General features: G+C 35.9%; 2 protein-coding genes across 2 annotated transcripts in view; one reads left to right on the forward strand and one right to left on the reverse strand.

Moving 5' to 3' along the window:
• The window catches only part of LOC134841761 (coiled-coil domain-containing protein 33-like), a gene marked incomplete in the record, with an annotated part of 12288 nt that extends 3034 nt beyond the window's left edge, over positions 1–9254 (forward strand). Inside the window, 4 exon segments of the mRNA XM_063857798.1 lie at positions 1543–1658; positions 5859–5969; positions 8733–8894; positions 9062–9254. Of these exon segments, the coding sequence (XP_063713868.1) occupies positions 1543–1658; positions 5859–5969; positions 8733–8894; positions 9062–9127 (455 nt within the window).
• A 32-nt stretch (positions 9255–9286) lies between these two features.
• LOC134842025 (polypeptide N-acetylgalactosaminyltransferase 1-like) overlaps positions 9287–20141 on the reverse strand; it is a 13982-nt gene continuing 3127 nt past the window's right edge. Inside the window, exons 6-10 of the mRNA XM_063858169.1 lie at positions 19545–19662; positions 19149–19329; positions 17878–18113; positions 16862–16999; positions 9287–10374 (exon numbers count right to left, since the gene is read on the reverse strand). Coding sequence (XP_063714239.1) covers positions 10228–10374; positions 16862–16999; positions 17878–18113; positions 19149–19329; positions 19545–19662 — 820 coding nt within the window. The 3' untranslated portion in view covers positions 9287–10227. The remainder of the gene's footprint in view (positions 10375–16861; positions 17000–17877; positions 18114–19148; positions 19330–19544; positions 19663–20141) is intronic.

Genomic DNA, 20141 nt, shown 5'->3' on the forward strand with positions numbered 1-20141 from the left:
GGTACTAGCAGTACTAGTCATTAGCAGGCATTAGCAGTACTAATCAATTTGAGGGAAAAAAAAACTGATATTTACTAACTAACATGCCTCAATTTATAGAGCGGACGAATTTTAACTAGTATACGAAAAAGTTCATTGAAAACATCCGACCCTGCGCAGGTTCGAACCCCCTCATTTTTTGCTGGTCTCCTCCCTACTTCTACGCGACAGATCCATGATACCTTGAAGCTAAAGTGCTATTTGTAATATAATAGTCTGTGTTAATATCCTTAGCATTGGCTGTACTTGATAGCTGGTTATTGATCAGAATGAACACGTTCAATACGAACACATTTTGTCGCAACAATACTTGCGTCGTAACAATATTTGCAAATAAGCTTTGCTTGTGTAATAATGGTTGGTATCGAAATGACAACCTATCAATTGACTGTCCGAGACCTTAAGCCACTTTATTCATTTTCTGTATGACTAAAAATTGTTTAGTATTACACAATTAATGCAAATTTCATGGCAGTGCTTAAGATAGAATTTGATTCAATTCAAGAGAATAATCGTCTCCGAATAAATTTTGGTTGGCTCAGTTTTCGTCCCACGACGGTTTCACATTAAAAACTAAATTGTAAGTAGTCAGAAATCTGCAGCAGGACGAACTCTATCAGATTTGTCTCAATTTCCTCGAGATGTGCGCATGTTGGCTCTGACGTGCCAATAGCTGTCAGTTGTTTTCATAACCAGTTCGCTTTACTTACAAAATTTTTGGTTACTAGTAGGGCAATGCCTAAATTATTGTTCAATTCAATTTGAGTGAGAATTCGTGCCCGAATAAAATCTAGTTGGCACAGATTTCTTCTAAAGATTTTGCATCTCTTCCAGTGGCTGAGCTGTGGTGGTGCGTCGGCACTGATGCGCCAATAGCTGCCAGTCGTTTTTGTAAATAGTTCGTACCTCGGGACTGAAAGCTCGCAACACCTATCAGCCTGATTATGGGCTTTGAATCTTCCAAAACAATGCGGTAATTACTTTAACAAATGGGACACAATTATAACGAACAGGATAAAAATTTTAACAGTTTTTGTCGTAAACTGAAATCTGTTCGCGCCAAAATTTAAGAAATTGAGTGAGTTTAATTTTTCTCTCAAGAAAATGATACTAAATACGTTCGTTTTTTTGGTTTTTATGAAGCTGATAATTTTTGCTGGACAATCCTGAGGCAACGGACATTGATCAAAATTTCGATTTAGCCCTGCTCCTCGCTTCTATATGAATATAAAATCCTGCATGTGGTCTTTAGCGATATTTAGATAAATAAAGCGACAGCATTAAGACGACAAGACGATAAATTTAGAACTCTCTGTTTTTTTCTTTCTTTTTTCGCAACAATTGCCAGTTTTTTGTCTCCAAGCCAAAGTGGGGAGAGTAATGGCCCTATTTGTCTCAGTTTTCAAAAATAAGTCCTTTATTAAAATCCCCGAGGAATTTGCCATGGTCTTTTTTTGGCACGAATAAATGCCTATGAGGTTATCTGTTTGCTTTTTATTACAGATGAGCAGCGTCAGAAGATAGAGGAGGCTCTGAAGAGCGAGAATGACAGACTGAGGACAGAGTTGAGGAAGGAGAGGGAGCAGAGACAGCAGCTGGAACATGACGAGGCAGACAGGGTACGTAATAGTCCATAGCAAAAATCTCTATCCCATCACTTTTGCATAGCATAGCTCTCCTCTCTAAGCATATGTTCTTCCTAAGAAACATTCACACGAGGTCAAGCAGAGCTTCGCACCACAATCAATACAAAAATTAGCGATAACGAATGGCCCATTTAAAGGTCCTAATGAAAATGACAAATCATTACAAAAACTAAATATTCCATTTAAGCCAGGGGCGGATTAGGGGGGGGGGGGGTTGGAGGGGGCGGACTCGGACGTCTTCTTCCCTTTTCAGGGATTCGACACCCTGCCGACCCAAAGGGTCCCCCTTTGAACTATTTTGAGATATCCAATTTGGGCTGACGGACCCTAAAATTTTTCTAAAGGCGCTTTTGGCGCCAATATATACTTATTTTAAGGAGGGAGCGCGCGCCGAAAAAATGCGATTTTTTGTTTAAAATTTTCCAAAAAAAGTGCCCAAAAACGCTTTTTTGGCCTGTTTTTTTTCAAAATTTTGCCTGCGGAACTTTTTAGTACTTTGGAGAGCTCAGAAAACCAATTTGGTCGACCTAAAAAAAAGGTCGACAAAATTTCGAAAAAATTTTCAAATCCGCACCCCCCCCCCCCCTCGAGAAAATCCTAGATCCGCCCCTGATTAAAACCCGAAAGTTCAATTCAAAACAATTTTCAAGAAGAAAAGCAATTCAAGATAACAAGCATCAAAGCTTTGCTCTCAATCAAAAATAACAAACATCACGAAGAGACGCGAAGAGACTTTCTTATACCATGAATTTTATCCGCAGTTTCAGGGATCAGAACACAAAGAGAAAAGGAAAAGAAAAAATTAAGACCATGGCAGTCTGTCTAAAAAGCTTCAAATATTAAAAATCAGTTTGTTAATATATTCAATTGTGGTTTTTAATCACTGAGTCGATAAACTTTAAATAGAAAAAATTGTATTCAAGAGAGCTCTATGCAAAAGTAGCCGGTTATTTTTACATGTTCCTCCCAAAATCCTTTTAAATTGAAACTATTTTTCTCGAATCCGATTGGCTAAAATAGCATATCAGGTTCCACTGCCATCTAAAAATATTTGGTTCACATTTTAAGTAATTTTGAAATTTAGCCTTATTGGCCAAAAGGTTGTTAGGTAAAGTTTTCGAACTTATTGGAAAGAAAGCTCCGGGATAAAAAATGTAACAAATTTACTTCTGCTCGAAAATCAATTTTGTTTTGCGTTTTGTTCTCTGCTTTATAGTTTAATTTTGCAAATTAACAAAAATTGGGTGAAATAATTAAAAAACCAAAAAAGGCAAGAAAACGAAAAAAAATCTTATCGAGTCGAAAAGCAATTAAATTTTTTAAAAGCTTATCTTGAATAAAACAGGACTGCTTGTGCGTCAAGCCGAGGCCATTAGTGATCCGGCTGTACTTTAACGCCTTAAAAAAAATTTTGCTTAAAAAAATGACAAAACAACCGAACAATTTTTTTAAAGTTTTTTTTTGAACTACAAATGATATATTTAGCGTCTCTTTTCCTATCAATAAGAACAAATGACTTGCCTCAATTCAATTTGGAACGCATAAATCTGCCGCTTATGCGTGTTATAAAAAAATATCGCGCATTGATTATCCCAAATTGGCCGATTTCAAATCCCCATAACTTACAACAATGATCACAGGTGACATATTTCAAATTTGTAAGGCTCTAGAACACAAAATTTTTCACATGGAACAAAAAAAAAACAATTCCAAAAACGTTTAATTAAAAAGTCAAAAATTGACTGAATGAAAAAACTACAGCTAGCATAAATATTCCTCTGTTTCTTTGAAAATCGGAACAATGAATTCTGAACTAAACGCTTCATTAAAAACTACTGTCAGTTTTATAAACACAACTAAAAATTTAAACAAAGATGACCGGTTACTGTGCAAGTAGCACAGAATGTTCAGACCATAGTCCAAAAAAAAAGATTTTTTTTTAAAAAGTCAAATAAGTATATTTTTTCTGCGTGGTGTGATAAAAAGAAGTGATGAACGTACTACTAGAACTGATGCTTTCTCGAAAGTTGTAATAAAATAGGAAAAATTGCCAACAATTTTGTAGAAATGAAACGAAAAACAAAAAATCAAAAACAAAACAACTAAAAATTTGTTTATTTTTTTTCAATTCTTTTTGTAGAAATTTTTGGAAACTGAAATTTTTTCATTCACAAAATGGCGCTGCCAAACTCCAAAAGCTAATACTAATTGCGTAATTGCGTTTTCAGCGCTTAAATTAAGCATAAAAAATCTTAAATCTTTGGTAAGCCTGTTCGCTCGCTTAACTTGTTCGAAATTGAACTACAAATCAAAAAGTTTCAGCCAGTTTTTCTCAATACTGGGGATTTTTTTGAAAACGCTTCACTTTCGTTCGAATCACAGTTGAAAGATTTTTAAATTGGCATATCGTTGGAACGTTTCGCGATACCCAATTGTGCGTGGAAAAAAACTAAAGTACACACGAACACATTTTCTCCCTTTTTTCCATGATCGGCACAAAAACAACTGTAAGTAAGGAGACTTTTGAGATCTGAAAGAAAATGAATCCTCTCCAAAAACACTGCTCCAAAAACATACAGGCCCAATATCACACTTTTGCTCGTCATTCGACGCAGTATGTGCCAATTTATTTATTAGAATGAACGCCGTAGGTATTTCGGCAAACAAATTTGAAAAAAAATCATCAAGCTGAAAAATGCTCATGATTTTCTCCTCGCAAATTTTAGAATAACATGTGATGCGACTATTCAAGAAAATCTGGCCAGATAAAAACTTCGGGACAAAATTTTATGGGACAGTGTTTGGTCACTGAGCTCTCTTTGATGAGATATTCTACTCAACAAGGCAATAATTGAGAATTGAACTTTGGGAAGCTACTAAAATTGGTTTTCTTCTAAAATAAAACTAACAGAAAGAAGCGCAGTAAAAATGATAGAACGTGGCGTCAAATTTAAAAAAAAACATCTTCGACAACCGAAATGTTTCAATTGGTTCACCATCTATGCCAGCAAACCGGAGTAATTATCAAACTAACCCACACCTGTTCAATGCAGTCTCATAGACCAGTCAGATTATCCATATTTTTTGAAAAATTGTTATTTTTTGTTTAGTTGTTATTTTTTGCACCCGATAACGATTAAGACTATATTTACTGGTTTCTCAAAGTTTATATGATTTGTCCACAAGAAAAAGGACCAGCATACGAGCTGATCAGCTCTTCACGTTGAACCGCTGCTGAGCCCCTGGTTAAGAATTACATGCATTTTTTTGCTATTTTTGTGGTCTGGGTAATGTTGCCTCACCCTCTAGCCACGAGCACGGATCATGGTGGTCCTCAAACTTCCGACCTTTCGACTGAGAGGTGGAGGTGTAACCACTTCACCACCGCTCCCCAATGCTTAAATTCTACCATTTAAACTTCTTGTGTTGCTTAGTATTGTATTTCAACAATCAGAGCACCTCTTTTGCAAGACATGATTGGGTTAGACAGTAAAGTCGCACAAACAATATTTTCGATACGGTCAAATCCTTTTAAATAGCTTCATCATCAAGTATGCGTCGAACTTTCAGGCTGTAACCTGTAACTCAAGTAGTTGAATAGAGACTGATAAAGTGTGAAAGCAGTATTTCGCAGAAAATAAATTTCTGAAGGAATAACCTTCATTGATCATATTGAATAGCCAATTCCTTATAACTGTCTTTGAGGTCTTTTTCGAACTCTGATGCTCTTTACCCGAACTATCTTTGTCATAAAATAGGTTAAAGAGCTGGCTCTGTCTGATATGGCTAGGCTACACCAACAGGTGGCGAAATATCAGACACAGGCAACCGCTGTGAAGAAAGTGGTAACTAAACAGTGCGTGGATACGAGTATATGTATTTGTCAAATGAATGAATCCCGGGTCGAGATACCGCTCCCTGAGAAAAGCCAGCAACACTGAAGTCAAAAAGCAAACAATGCGAGCGCAAGTCTCAAAAATACAATTTTTATCACTTTCGTACAAAAACAAGCCGGTCGAAGAAGTATATACTATACTCATATATATGATATTAGGCAATAATCTCGACCCGGGAGCTCAAGTTTTGTATCATGCATGTGTAAATTCGCATCTCGTGGTCATGATTGAGTTTTCAGCTGAGAGTGAGCATGCTATATGAGTGATTTGTGTGTAGATTGCGCGTGAGAATGAGTTGAATGTGAGTCCCCTGGAACTGGCCCGGCTGAGAAGTCTGGATGCCGAATTGGAGGATAAAGACCTCAAGTACATGGCTCTGCAGAAAGCGGTTTGTAGAGAACTGGTTTATTTGATAAACGGCTGGGTTTTGCCAATAATCTGTACCGCTATTTCTTTCCTTCTCAATTAGGGTCATTTTGTGATTTTGTTATGTTTTATGACATTCACTTTTTGCGACCCTGCAGTTGCTAGAAAGTAGCATGTTCAGGGGAGGATGCAACAATGGTGGTTTCCAAATTATCAAAAGTGCTCCATCTTCTACATACACACTCAAAGCAGAGCTTTGCATCACCTGCATACTAAAACGTATGCCAGACTTGTGTTAAAAATTGTCAAAAATTTTAAATTATTTAAACATTTGAAGAACAAAAAAAATAAAAATTCAAAAAGTGTCATGAAACTTTACACAGAAACAAAAATACTCTTCACTTCGTTGCGCCATTTCCAAATGTTGTCGTTGTCAAAAAACATTTACGACAAAATGAAATTGTTATAGTAACTTATTACATGACAAGGTTTTTCCTTGAGTTTTGGAAATAACTTACATATTTTAGGCAGTTTAATGTGACAAACCTGAACCGATGTTCAAAAATTTGATCGAATATACCCAAAATTTAGGAGGCTAAAATGCTGGAAGCTAAGTACAAATTTTAGGACAAAAAATATCCAAAAGATACTCAAATACGCAAAGAAGCTAAATTCAAAAATACTAATCTTAATATTTTTTGGTAGTGTTGATACTAGAAACTTCCTAAAACAACTTCTTTGCTCAAAATTGAATAGATAAATACAGTAAAGTACCAATACGATACTCTAGATACAGTAACACTCCACTTAGTAAGAAAAACATTTAAAAGCTAAGAGACCACCATAACTAAAACGGTAAATTACTGGTTTCAGTCGTCATCAAAAAACTCTTTCTACATGGAAAGTCTAGTACACGGTTCCGATAACGTTGCTTGTCCCAAAAAAAGTTGTATTTAAATTCAATTAAATGCAGCTTCACAGAATACATTTACGTTTTTTTCAGTTGAAGTAGAAAAAAAGGTCTAATTGTAAGAAAAGTTAGTGTTGTTGCAAATAAGTTAACAAAAAAGTAGAAAAACGATAGTCCGACAAAAACAATTTATCGAGAAAAAACCCTGAGTTTTCATAAGAAGAACAGGTCCTGGAAATAGCAGATTTAGGAAGAAGCAGACACTCCCATCTCCCATGCCCCCCCCCACCTCAGGGATTCAAACCCCAGACTACCCAAAGGGTCTTTGGTTTTAACTTAGGACATCAAATGTTTGGTGGTTAACCCTAATAATGTTCAAAGGCATCTTTGGTGCCATTCTATACTGATTTTGATGCGAGAGCTCCCGCTGCAAAAAAAAACGCAAATGTTTGGTCGCTTTTTTTACAATTGCCCAAAATTGTCTTTTTGCCTGTTTTTTAAACAATTCGCCTGTGGCGCAAAAGGTTTGGTCAAAATAGTCTTTACAGTGATTGGGAGATCTCGGAAAATCAATTTAGTTCGTTTGTGCGTTTGAAAATGTTCCGCCCTGGGTCCTGATCAGAACTTAAACTTTTTACATAGTGACCAAGTTGAGCTTCGCACCACTTGCGATACAAAAATTATAGACTATGATTAAAATCAAATCAATAGAAAAAACAGAGATAATAGTTTTTGTCCAAAAAATTATAGAAATTGCAACAGACGCCCAAAATAACAGAAGCAAAAAACCTGCCCCAATCGAAACTTAACATGGTACTTTTGGAATGCTCGAAAAAAAGCTTATTTAAAAAAACCCTTTCTACGAAACTAAGCCGACAAAAAAGCAGACAATAATCTAAGCTAGGCGAAAAATTTCAGTTAGCAAAACTTAATTCTCAACTGAATGGAACTGCTGGACTTTGTCGTTTCAAGCATGGATATTATAACAACCCTTCAAAAAAACCTTCCGATCGGATCCAAACCACAAGCCACAGCGGTCTCACACAGTTGTTTGTTTGCCTCTAAACCAGATGCGCCATATGCTTGATTGAATTTATTTTTACCCAGCAGTAAAAACCGAAAATAAAACTTTCATTCTGAAATCAAAATTCAAAAATTTCCAAGCTAATACAAAAATTTCAAGTCGCCCTTCCCCCAGAATACACATACGCATAAAAATTTTTTATTAGGTCATCAAACGACGCAATAAAAGGCTAAATTTTGATATAAAATAACCCGAAACCTTTGAAGCCTAAAAAGAAAAAAAAATAACAAACCCTGGTGGCAAAATTACAATCAGCGAAAATATCAAGTTTCGATTAAGCAGGATATTTAAATTACCAACATGCTCAGAATCGGAATTTATCTTTTGCGACAGAAAGGACAGTAGATGTAGGAGTCCACAAAATGAGTCCAGTGAACAAATTTATTCCAGGAAAAAAGTCTAGAACGCGATTCCAATACCCTTGTTTACCGCAAATGAATCAAGCTATCAAATGATTCAGTGGATCTATTGGTCAAGTTCTATGTTCTGTTTTCATAATGTTCTCTATTTGCAAGCGTACTGACATCGCTTTTTCCAAATCTCTTGAATTTTGGCTTAACTTGGCTTTGGGGCAATCTACACCGATTTGCTTGATAATTATTCTGCAGCTATTGGCCATTCTAGGGTTTGTGGAGAACCAGAAATCTAAATACTTCTCATTTTTCCCTTGTAGATATAATTTTATTCCGAAAACATCGTTTGTTGATTTTCAAAAAACATCTTCGCCATTCGCTACAGTTCTTGATTAAAGTGACACCAGTTACATTTTCTCATCATCAATTGTTTTTCAGCTGGAGGACAACAGTCGCATGTGGGGGAGGGAGAAGGAGGAACTGTTGAGGCGGATCACTGAGTTGGAGAGGGGCTTTGCCAGGTCTCCCGTCATGATACTCGGGCACCCCTCCCTCAACAAACCCCACCTACAGCCACACACAAACCATAACGTCCACACGGTAACTATTTTTTGTATCTTCAAAAAAACGACTCCTTGCTTTCATGTAACTTGATTCATTTTCCTAAAAATTATATTATAAACAATTACGCCCAAATGTTGCGTCGGTGTATCTAAATGACACCTTTTCGTCATCAACTTATTAGCTTCTAATTCATTCAATTTCAGGACCGGCTGATGAGTCCACACTATCGACCCAAAAACTGGCCATCACGACTGGAACCTATCAGCTGACAATAAATATCAACCACAGCAGCTTATTCAGTACCTGAACTTCGAATTGAACTTTGAAAACCATCGAATTAAAATAGTTCCACAGTCTGATAATTTGTTTCCTCTTAATAAAATTTATTTTTGTCAATTTTTGCCGACGACTTAAACTTGAAAGGAGACTCATTTTATAATACTTAAATTATTATTTCTGAAATAACCATTAGAAAAAGAAAACATTCATAAATAAACATTTGGGAACAAATAAAGGTATTGTGTGAAAACAAAACAAAACCCTACCAGCTACATTGAGACGTCTGTCTATATATCAATTTTTGCGTCCAAATAACTTAAACAGTATTTTAGTTTAACATCGAATAACTTCAGCTAAATTCCAGCGGCTTTTCATGTACAACTAATTGTATAATCCTCATGATAAAATACCACTCTTTATTTCAAACTAAAAAGGTATTTCAAGCATGATTTTCGACAATAGAGAATTTTGATACCTGTTTGAAATTGCTGACTAGTTTTCCAAATATGATTTTAGCACCATTTTGATTTCATCTTATAGCCCATGACCAAACAAATTCCATATTTCGTAGCTATTCAATTCATTCACTTTAGTTAAGACAATAAATAATTCAAAATAAAATTTTTAGAATATCAATAAATCATACTTTTCTAAGATGACCAGCATATAGCAGCAGCAATTGAGATAATAAACCTAGCTTCGTCAAATATTATAGCTTTGCTTTCTGAATATTTGGTTCAATGATTGTTCTATAGCTTAATTATTTATTAATCTAGTGACAGTTAGAATATACAAAGCGGTACGAAAATTTAACGCCGAAGAATTCATTACATGAAATAATTTTCATATTAATAAAACGAAGAATTTCCTACGTTCAGTCGAATAAACTGTATTTCAGTTTCTGCATAATTCTGGGCAACTCTTTTCTCCAGGGCAGGTATTATTCTGAATATGGGGCTAAGGCAAGGGTGGCTACTGCATGTTATTGCGTAACGAGATTTGCATCTCCCATTAACACGGCGAGTTCATTCAGTGAACAATTTGAGCAAACTAATATTCCTACTCTTTCTTTTTATTCTTTTCTTCCTTGTTACGACTCTGCTTTTTTGTACTTTGGGATTGCGGCCAAAATTGTGAATTTTTGGTTAGGCGAGTTATTACATGGTTGCACCATTAAGTTTGATGCCCCGTCTGTTGTGAGACAGCCTTGTGAGGATTTGTGCACGAACAGTTTCACCTAAATAACACACATTTTTGACAATGCTTCATCATTCGTGAACATCTTTCCTTTTTAGTGACCACTTTTCATCTTTCGAATTACAAATATAGAGTAGAAAAAACCAATATTGTTAAAGCCCTTTGAACTTCATATTGAAAGAGTTTAACACAGAGGCGAAGCGGAGCCTCGCACCACTTGAATGCGCTACCACACACATAGCAAGCTAGCAGACAGAAAATGAAACAAAAGCCACTAATTCGAAAAACAATTAGAACATTTCGAAAAAAAATAACTACGAAATTTTCAGAAATTTGTCTGGAATGATGTTCAATTTAAAAACACAAAAATTGGCATTTAATAAGTATTCAGACCAGGGGCGGATCTAGGATTTTCTCGAGGGGGGGGGGCGGATTTTCAAAAAAACTTCCAAAATTTTGACGACCTTTTTTTTTTTTTTTAGGTCGACCAAATTGATTTTTCGAGGAGCTCTCCCAAAGCACTGTTTTGCCCCTACTTTGGCTAAATTTTCTGCGCCGCAGCCAAATTTTTGAAAAAACAGTCAGAAAAGCCGTTTTCGGGCAATTTTTGAAAAATTTTGACAAAAAAATCGCGTTTTTTTGGCGCGCGCTCCCCCTCAAAGTTAGTATATATTGGCGCCAAAGGCGCCTTTAGAAAAATTTTAGGGTCAGTCGGCCAAAAATGGATTTCTGAAAAAGTATCAAAGGGGTGACCCTTGGGGTCGGCAGGGGGTCGAATCCCTGAGGGGGGGGGGGGGGGGGGGGCGTCCGCCCCCGCCCCCCCCCCCCTAAATCCGCCCCTGATTCAGACACCAAAATTGATCGGCAACGAAGATAAAAGCTGACAAAAGCTGGTTAGACTCCCGTTTAGCAAAACTGTTTTCAATTGAAAATCTTTTGGAAGTTCCGAAAATCCAAGTTATTACGCCCCCTCCCGGAAACACACATTAAACCGTCAAAACCTAATTTTTCTTCAAAACAAAGCTTGACTAGGTCACTTACTTGATAAAAAACAATTGAATCCAAACAAACAAGCGGAAAAAAATCGAAAAAAAAATTACAAACTTAGTAAGTTTACAAATTACAGTCACAAATCAAAATTCTTTCAGCTACAACGAAAATTACTTACAGCACAGCAAAAATCCGTAACAAGGCAACTAAGCCGACCAAACATAAGCAGACACAAAACAGATCGACAATTTTTCGAAACAGAATATTTCCCTTCTGATTAAAAAAAAATTTCTGGCCTGATTCGAACATAGGACCTTTACCACCTCAGGCGTAGTATTTTTCTCAAAAACATGCCTGAAAAACTAATAAGGTTTGATTTTGATGTAAGCCAAGCTATCATGTTTTTCCGTAAATATTTTGTAAAACAAGAAAACTCGGTGAAGCGGCAACTTAGCCGACAAAAGATAATCAGACTAACGATAATCCAAAATATTTTTGAAACGAAATATTTTACTCCTTGAAAGAACTGTCAGCCATAACAGCAGACCGGTAGAAATTAAATTTGCACGTGTGCACGTGAATGAAGTTGTTAACCCGAAAAAAAGTATATATTCCAATTTAATAAAGCTTGCTTATCGCAAGCGTAATAATAATTGACTTTCACTATTGATTTTTTTTGGATAAGACTAACCCAATTAGAGAAAAAAGTACAATAGGTTTTTATTTTATTCCTTTGGTAAATACGAAAAATAACATCCAATTTGTTATTAATTATTTTTAAATCTATTGGGCTTTCATTTAGCAAAGAAATCAAAACTTAAACCTCCAAAAAGTAAAATTGAGCGTGAACAAAATTTACACAGAGGCAAAGTTGCACTTCGCATACACAAGCAATAATATGACCGATAACGCTACTGGGAAAAACTGAATGAGTAAGACTTTGAGTCTACAAAATTTCTGAAGTGACGCACGCCAACTATGAGTCTAGATAATTGCTAAGTGACGCAAGCCAATTATGACGCACTGGCAGTAAGTCTTTTTGGAAAAAAAAAATTACCAAATAACATGCCTCATTTTATAGAGCGGACGCATTTTTAACTAGTACACGTAAAAGACCAGGGTCGAACCCTCTTATATTGATGCTGGTCTCCTGCCCTACCTCTACGCTATAGATCCATGATACCTTGAAGCTAAAGTGCTAATTGTAATATAATAGTCCGTGTTACTATCCTTAGAATTGACTGCTCCTAATAGCTGGTTAAGGTTCAAAATGAGCACTTTCAAAATGAACACATTTTTTTCGCAACCAGCTTTCCTTGTGTATAGAATTTCTCCTGAAAAACCATTAGACTTAAGCAAAAGATAAACCCTTTCATTCATTAACACTAAAAAACAGCAGGCACATATTGACGAGTCTTTACTCGGAAAAAAATCGAAACTTGAACAAAAAAGAATAACATTTGAGCGGCCAAATCGATAGTGCAGGTTTATTGAGTTTTAGAAAATCTGTAGCCTAGAGATCACTGTTGAACAGTTTTAAAATTTAGTCCTTTTTTACGGAGGATCACAAAAATATACCTAATTAACTGACTTCTGCGGTTTTGCATTTCATCCCGATTAGATGGTTCGAATCAAACATGCAACTTCAGCGACAAAATTATTTATGCTTTTTTGAATTGAGGGCGTCTAAATTACCACAGAATCAAAACTGCGGCAGGTATTTTTTAACCTCCAAAGACAGGGGCGGATCTAGGATTTTCTCGAGGGGGACGCGGATTTTCAAGAAAATTTCGAAAATTTTGTCGACTCTTTTTAAGCCCAGCAAATTGATTTATGAGCTCTTAAATCACTATAAAGCCCCATTTTGACCAAATTTTCTGCGCCTCAGGCAATTTTTTTTGAAAAACGAGCCAAAAAAGGCGTTTTTAAGCACTTTTTGGAAAATGTTGGACAAAAAATCGCGTTTTTTTTGGCGCGCGCTCCCCCCTGAAAATTAGTACACTTTGGCGCCAAAAACGTTTTTAGAAAAATTTTATGGTGAGTCAGCCAAAAAGGGATATCTCTAAATAGTACAAAGGGGGACCTTTTGCGTTGGCAGGGGGTCGAATCCCTGAGAATGCCCCCCCCCCCCCCGAGCTAAATCCGCTGGTGCGTTCGTTTGATAGCAATCTCATTTTATCCTATTTTAACTTCAACAATCCTATATTTTTACATTTACCTTCATCCTCTAATTTCGAGACGATTTAACCAGAAAATCTGTTTCCTAAAAGCAAGAGTGAAAAAGATGTAATGAAGAACAGACAGATATCGTCAACGGGGAGCGGGAAAAAATTTTTTGGTCGAAAAAAAAACGCTTTTATATTTTTGGTGGCCATAAAATTGGAAAAAAAGTAAGTACATAAACCTGCAAATATTGTCGACCTTTTTTTAAGTCGACCAAATTGATTTTTCGAGCTCTCCCAAAGCACGATTTTGTCCATTTTTTGGCCAAATTTTTTGCACCGGAGGCAAAATTTTGAAAAAACAGGCCAAAAAAGGCGTTTTTAGGCACTTTTTGGAAAATTGTGACCGAAAAATTGCGTTTTTTCGTCGCGCGCTCCCCCCTCGAAATTAGTATATATTGGCGCCAAAGGATTTCTTAAAAAGTATCAAAGGGGGGACCCTTTAGGTCGGCAGGGCGTCCGCCCCCCCCCCCCCCTAAATCCGCCCCTGTCCAAAGATTCTTTTTGACACTCTTTCTTTCATAACTTCAGCCAAAGACAATGAAAAATAGTATCGATTATCAAAAAACGAGAATTTACTTAACAAATATTACGAAAAAGAGCATTGGCTCTTTCAAGTAAAACGACTCCAGAATACTATCAAAACAATTATGGCAAAGCAGTTATTTTTTAGACCCAACGTGGACCTATAATTTGGGGGTGAGCGGGGTGCGAGAGCATGAAAATCCCATAAAATTATGCGGCCATTTTACTGTTTTCGTCATCAAAGACTTTTACCATAAACTGATGTTCACAATGTTCAATGATTTTGACATTCGACATATATGTAAAAAGGCATCATTCCATATATCATCAAAAAGGTATCATGGTTTGGTGAAACTTGCTAGTAGAACCTTTCTTATATATAGCTATCACATTCAAACCACATTGTTTTTCGAAAGGAAACGGTCAAAAAGCTTAATACGGAAGTAACTAAAAATTATTCTATGACGCAGGAGCTATCTTCCAATATTGCGGCAAAAGTTAGAATTAAAAATTTTGCTAGCAAACGAGCTATCATCACTAAGAATACCATTATAACTCTCTTGTTTAAGTTTGCAAGTCGAATCGTTTGCTGTTTTACTTCTCCGAATCGGCAAAAGCAAAAAATTTTTTTTTGGATAGTGAAGAAACCCCATCAACCGCACGACATGGGCTTAATTGAACAAGAACTCACCAATTCCTTAAGAAGAAAAAACTAAAACACACCCGAATACTAAGTTCCTCCCCATTTTCAAGGGTCGGAACAAAATGGCAAAATAGAAAGCAGTGACTGTTTTTTTGCGGTTCATTTGCCTTGGACGCTTAGAATAAAACACGCGCATTTTCACACTTTCATTGTCGAACTTATTTCATCAACAATTTTTTCTTGAGGGCCTTAATTCGACTTAACTGAAATTTTTCAAAATGATTTCATCAACTTCAAATTGGCAGTACTTTTTCGTCGAGCACAGTTCTGTTTGGAGTGCCGTCCGTATTTAGACAACCGCGTATTCATTCTCTTCAGTAAGCAGACAAATTATATACTAACCAATCAGAATCGAAATAAGAAAGCAAGCTTACGAAATAAACAATAAATAATTATTAATTTCTTCCTTGTCTCGATTCTGATTGGTTAATTTAGTATTTGTCTGCGAGCTGACGAGTATGAATATGTGATTGTCTAAATACTGCCACGTAACCGTTCTGTTTCGACAGTGCTTCATTATTGAGCTAGCAAACTACCGACTATAAATAGTATCAAGCATAAATTTTTCCCTATTCAACAGTCAGTTGGAAAAAGAGTCCATAATCGCAAAGAGACAGAAAAAAAAACGTTTTAAAAAATCAACTTTTGAAACTCAAAGAAAAGAATATATGTATATATAACTCTTTGAAAATCGAGAGAAATTTATGAATGTCAATTTTTTGATGAATTTAACTCACTTTGACGAAATTGGACTGTTACGTAAAATTTTTATTACGCTAGGAACTCGAATAATTAAATTCCACTTGAAACTAGAAATCGATCACTTTTTTGCGCCATTTCCTCTTTCGTAATTGTAGAGCGAATTATACCTACCTTTCAGCAAATGAACTTGAGTTGAGCTCAAAAAGTGCACATATACCTAAGGGCATGCATAAATATCACGACCCACGAGTAAAAACAAAAAAAAATCATCACGACCTATATAAGAGTCTGAACTACGTTCAATGACTCTTTAAACTATTTATGGAGGTGTTCCATACTATAATTTCTATATTATGGTAATCCATTAAGGATAAACGGAATCTCTTTATGATATAAATGATGGGATAAAAACTCCATATTAACCCATAAATCAACTGCTGTTTCTGGAAACGATATCTAGGCTTTTCAAGGAAATGCGGTCCAAAATACCGCATATACCAGTTCAGTAAATGGTACATCTTTCAAGATCAATTTTTTACACTGAGGCGAAGTTGCACTTCGCATACACAAGCAAAAATATGACCGAGAACGCTACTAGGAAAAACTGAATGAGTAAAACTTTGAGTCTACAAAATTTCTCAAGTGACGCACACCAAATATGAGTCTACATAATGGCTAAGTGACGCAAGCTAATTATGACGCATTAGCAGTATCAGTCAATTTGAAAAGAAATTTACCAACTAACATGCCTCAATTTATAGAGCGGATGCATTTTAACTAGTATACGAAAAAGTTCATTAAAAGCATGCGACCCTGCTGAGGTTCGAACCCTCTTATTTTTTGCTGGTCTCCTTCCCTACTTCTACGCTACAGATCCATGATACCTTGAAGCTAAAGTGCTATTTGTAATACAATAGTGTGTATTAATATCCTTAGCTTTTGCTGTACTTCATCGCTGGTTATTGATCTTATGCAATACTGCAATAAAAGAGCACTTTCAAAAAGAGCACTTTCAAAAAGAGCACTAATATTTGCGACCTAAGTTGGAAAAAAAAGTGAGTTCGTAATATCACACAAGCTTTGCTTGTGTAAAAAATCTCTAGCGCACTTTTATTGTTTGTTTGTAATTTGCTTAAAGTTAGACCCAATTGGAGTGTTTACTTATAATTGCATTAACAAAACAGACTAATAAAGACTTATTTTCAAGTATTTGTTACTTTTTATTGTGTTTTTGTTAATCCAACATTTATTCTTTAAATATGCTATCATGGCCATAACTGATGCTAAACGAATTTGCAATAGCACAATAAAAAAGGAGGCTCCATATAGTGGACATACAATATTTGAAACCCGCTGACTTCAGTTTGATTCTAGACTTGACCTACATCTGGGTCGTAGAGCCAGTCGAGATCTCTCTGTGGCGCATGCTGGCACTTGATGAATGTCACTGGCATGCCCACCTTCTTACCCTGCAGACACATGTCGTCATGCCTCAGCTTCTCATCATTAGTGTACGCCCAGATCTACACACATACATGCAAAAAAGTTATACAACTTCCAAAAGCTGAGCTAAATCGCCTAATTTAATCTCGTACACAAAGTTTTCAGCTTTAAGATAATCTGTGGTGTATTCTTTTTACAAAATAAGTCCTTTTGAAGCAAATAAAGTTCGGATATCATAACAACCACGTTAATATCGTAGCCGAAACTTAAATCAAGCGCAAATTTATTTTTGTATTCACTTGATTATCAAGGGTCTCCAAAAAGGTTATAATATTCTAAATGCTGTGTTCAGAATTCTAAGCTCCAGATTAGAGTAGGATATTGTTAAAACAAAGTTAAATCTATTTTGGCAACCAATTCTGGTTCAAAAGTGCGCTCAGTTTCTTGAAAAACTCTTTCAAAAAATGTGTGTACGATTTTAAATTGGTGTTATAAATAAAAAGATGTTCTATTTTGAACGGAATTTCCCACATCAATTGAAGAATTGGCACGTTATTATATCTGAAATATCTACCCCCAATGGTGAGAAAACGGGTGCAATTGATACTAACTTGAAGAGACTGTGAAAAGAAGAAAATTGATTAAGGAAGAAGAGACTTCAGAAGCAATTCTGACAACCTCTAAGGCCAATAGAGACGAAGAAACTCACTTGTAATGAATTTCTCTGTCTCAATAAACACCGATATAACCACGATACACGTTAATTTAACCAAATTAGCAAATGTAACTAAAATTAATTTAAGTTGAATTCTGAGAGGCGTGTTTAAAATGCAGGTAAAAACCATCCACTTTCCAAGCAATTTTTCACGAACTAGCAGGACGTTTTAGACTAAGAACTTTATCTGTCTGACTTGCCCTTTTTTTGATAATTTCTCGATCACGTTTCAAATAAATTTACCTGGTTGCCACCCTGGCTGTGACATGTCGAGTATCCTCCCAAAGCTCCGTCATTTCTACTCATTGTATCCAGACATTCTGAGAGCTGGTTGCGGATCTGGCCGAAATAGCTCAAGTCTAAGTTGAACTGGGATCCGGGCCAGATATTCTCCAGGTACCAACTAAAGGGCTTACATTGTAGCTTTTCCTTCAGTCGCAGTCGCTCACTTATGTCTCCCATGTCAAGGTCACGAACAGCTTAAATTCACTATTGATAATTAATCGTACCTTAAATTGTTAACAGATTCACTATTGCTAATTCACTATGGCGCGGTTTCGAATCTCTTGCAAAATGAAAATATGACCACAAGCATCAAGATATTAGATAAATCAATTTACGCAATGAGCAAATGCAATAAGGGAAACCTGGGTTAAATAAGTTATTATTTTCAGGGGGGAATTCTGAAAACTAATAACTAAAAAAATCTAACGTATTTTTGCGCCAATTGCAATTTTGTTAATGAATAGAGTCTGTTTCCGTCTTTTTAGCAAAATAGTTTAATTGAACGTGAAAAAAAAATTAAGTATGAAGCAAGTTTTTTAAGAAAAACCACACGATGTGCCACCTAAATAATTGATAAATCACTTTGTTCATAAACGCTTAATAATAAGATACCATTTTAAACAAATTTTACTAAAATTACCCAGATGATAAACAGCAAAAGCTGGTTGCTGGGTTTCCAAAACAATTGAAGTGCTCCGGCCACAGAGAGCTTTCGGAAAGGAAACGAAAAAAGTTTTCATGTTTTTTTTTCCGTGTGGTGAAAGCTTTAATGGTTTATTTTCTAATATTTTTAAGTAACGTATATCGTAGTTTGGCCTCTTAAAATAATTGGAGTCCTTCATTTTTTTTCGCTGGGAAATTCCATTTTTGAAGTAAGAAGTCGATCACGTTTTCAGCAAAAAAAAAATCATCAATACCTATATAAAAGTATTCATTACGCTCAAGAATCTGAAAAAGAATTTGCCGCCATCCAGCAACCAATAAAGCGGACAAACCGCATTTATTAAATTGCCAATGCTCAACAACAACAAAGTGCTAATTTATGTGAGCCCAGTTGAAAAAACTAAACTCAAAATATAACACAAGCTTTTGATTAGTACTTTGCACCAACGAGGAACAAAACGGACGCCTAAGATGTTCAACTCTTTAGTTTTTAACCAGATTGAACCCAACTTGAATAATTTATGGTCAATTTACAAAACCATTGATAGTGCATTGCTATTACTTACATGGGTTGATCTGGTACCATATCTCCTTGTACTCGTCCATCCACACTTCAGCCAGTCTCTTCGTATTTTTATTAATCACGTGACTGGTTCCCCCCGGGAACGTGTAGGGCGTTTGTTTGCGGAACACATGGCCTACGTGTGAACACGGAGAGATCAAAAGTCTACCTCCACACAACCATACCTGAAATTTCATTTATTCCTGGGAAATTTATTGCTGCTTGCAAATTGAGATTTTGGTAATCAATTGCGCTTTTTTGATGCATCATTTTATTGTTTTCTTGAACGCACAAGCAACTCGACGTTTATGGGAAACTTAAAAGAATTCTAAGGTTTATTCGGACTTGAGTTCGATTTACTTCAAAGCATTTTTTGTCATAGCGAAATTTATCAACCAACCCTAAAAGATATTTCTAGATTTTCAGCACCCCACACATCCATTCCTGAGTCGTAAGTTCCGATCTCCTCAAAGTAATCCTTGTACACTGCGAAGAGACCACCGGCCATAGTGGGAGTCCTAAATAACAATCAATTAAATCAATTTAAATCGATTAACTTAAAGCGATAATAACTCAGAGCGTGCAACCAATCTCCAGTGGTTTTGAACACAAGACAAAAGGTAACATTCAGGGTCCGACAATCCCCTCCAGATTTCCACACCAAGATACCGATAGAACTTTTTCAGTTTTTTCATAGGGTCAAAAAAAAAACTTTAATTGTGAGAGACGCTAAAAACGCGTTTTTTAAGGGAAAAAAACTTTTCAAAAATTAAAAGTTTATTGTTGGCAAGTTTTCTCAAAACATTATGGCAAATAGGAGAACCCGGAATATCAATACGGTTGACATAGAATGGTTGTTAAAATGTTCAAAATTCCACCCTCGCAAAAATTCTAGATCAGGCCCCCGGTTATATTTTGAAGACGACATCTTGCTTGAGAAAAGTAATTCGCTCTGAGTTACTTTAGACTAGCTATTTATTAGGAAATTAAAGTCATA

The sequence above is a fragment of the Symsagittifera roscoffensis genome, chromosome 3, assembly GCF_963678635.1.
Source record: "Symsagittifera roscoffensis chromosome 3, txSymRosc1.1, whole genome shotgun sequence".
NCBI classification, from domain to species: Eukaryota; Metazoa; Xenacoelomorpha; order Acoela; family Convolutidae; genus Symsagittifera; species Symsagittifera roscoffensis.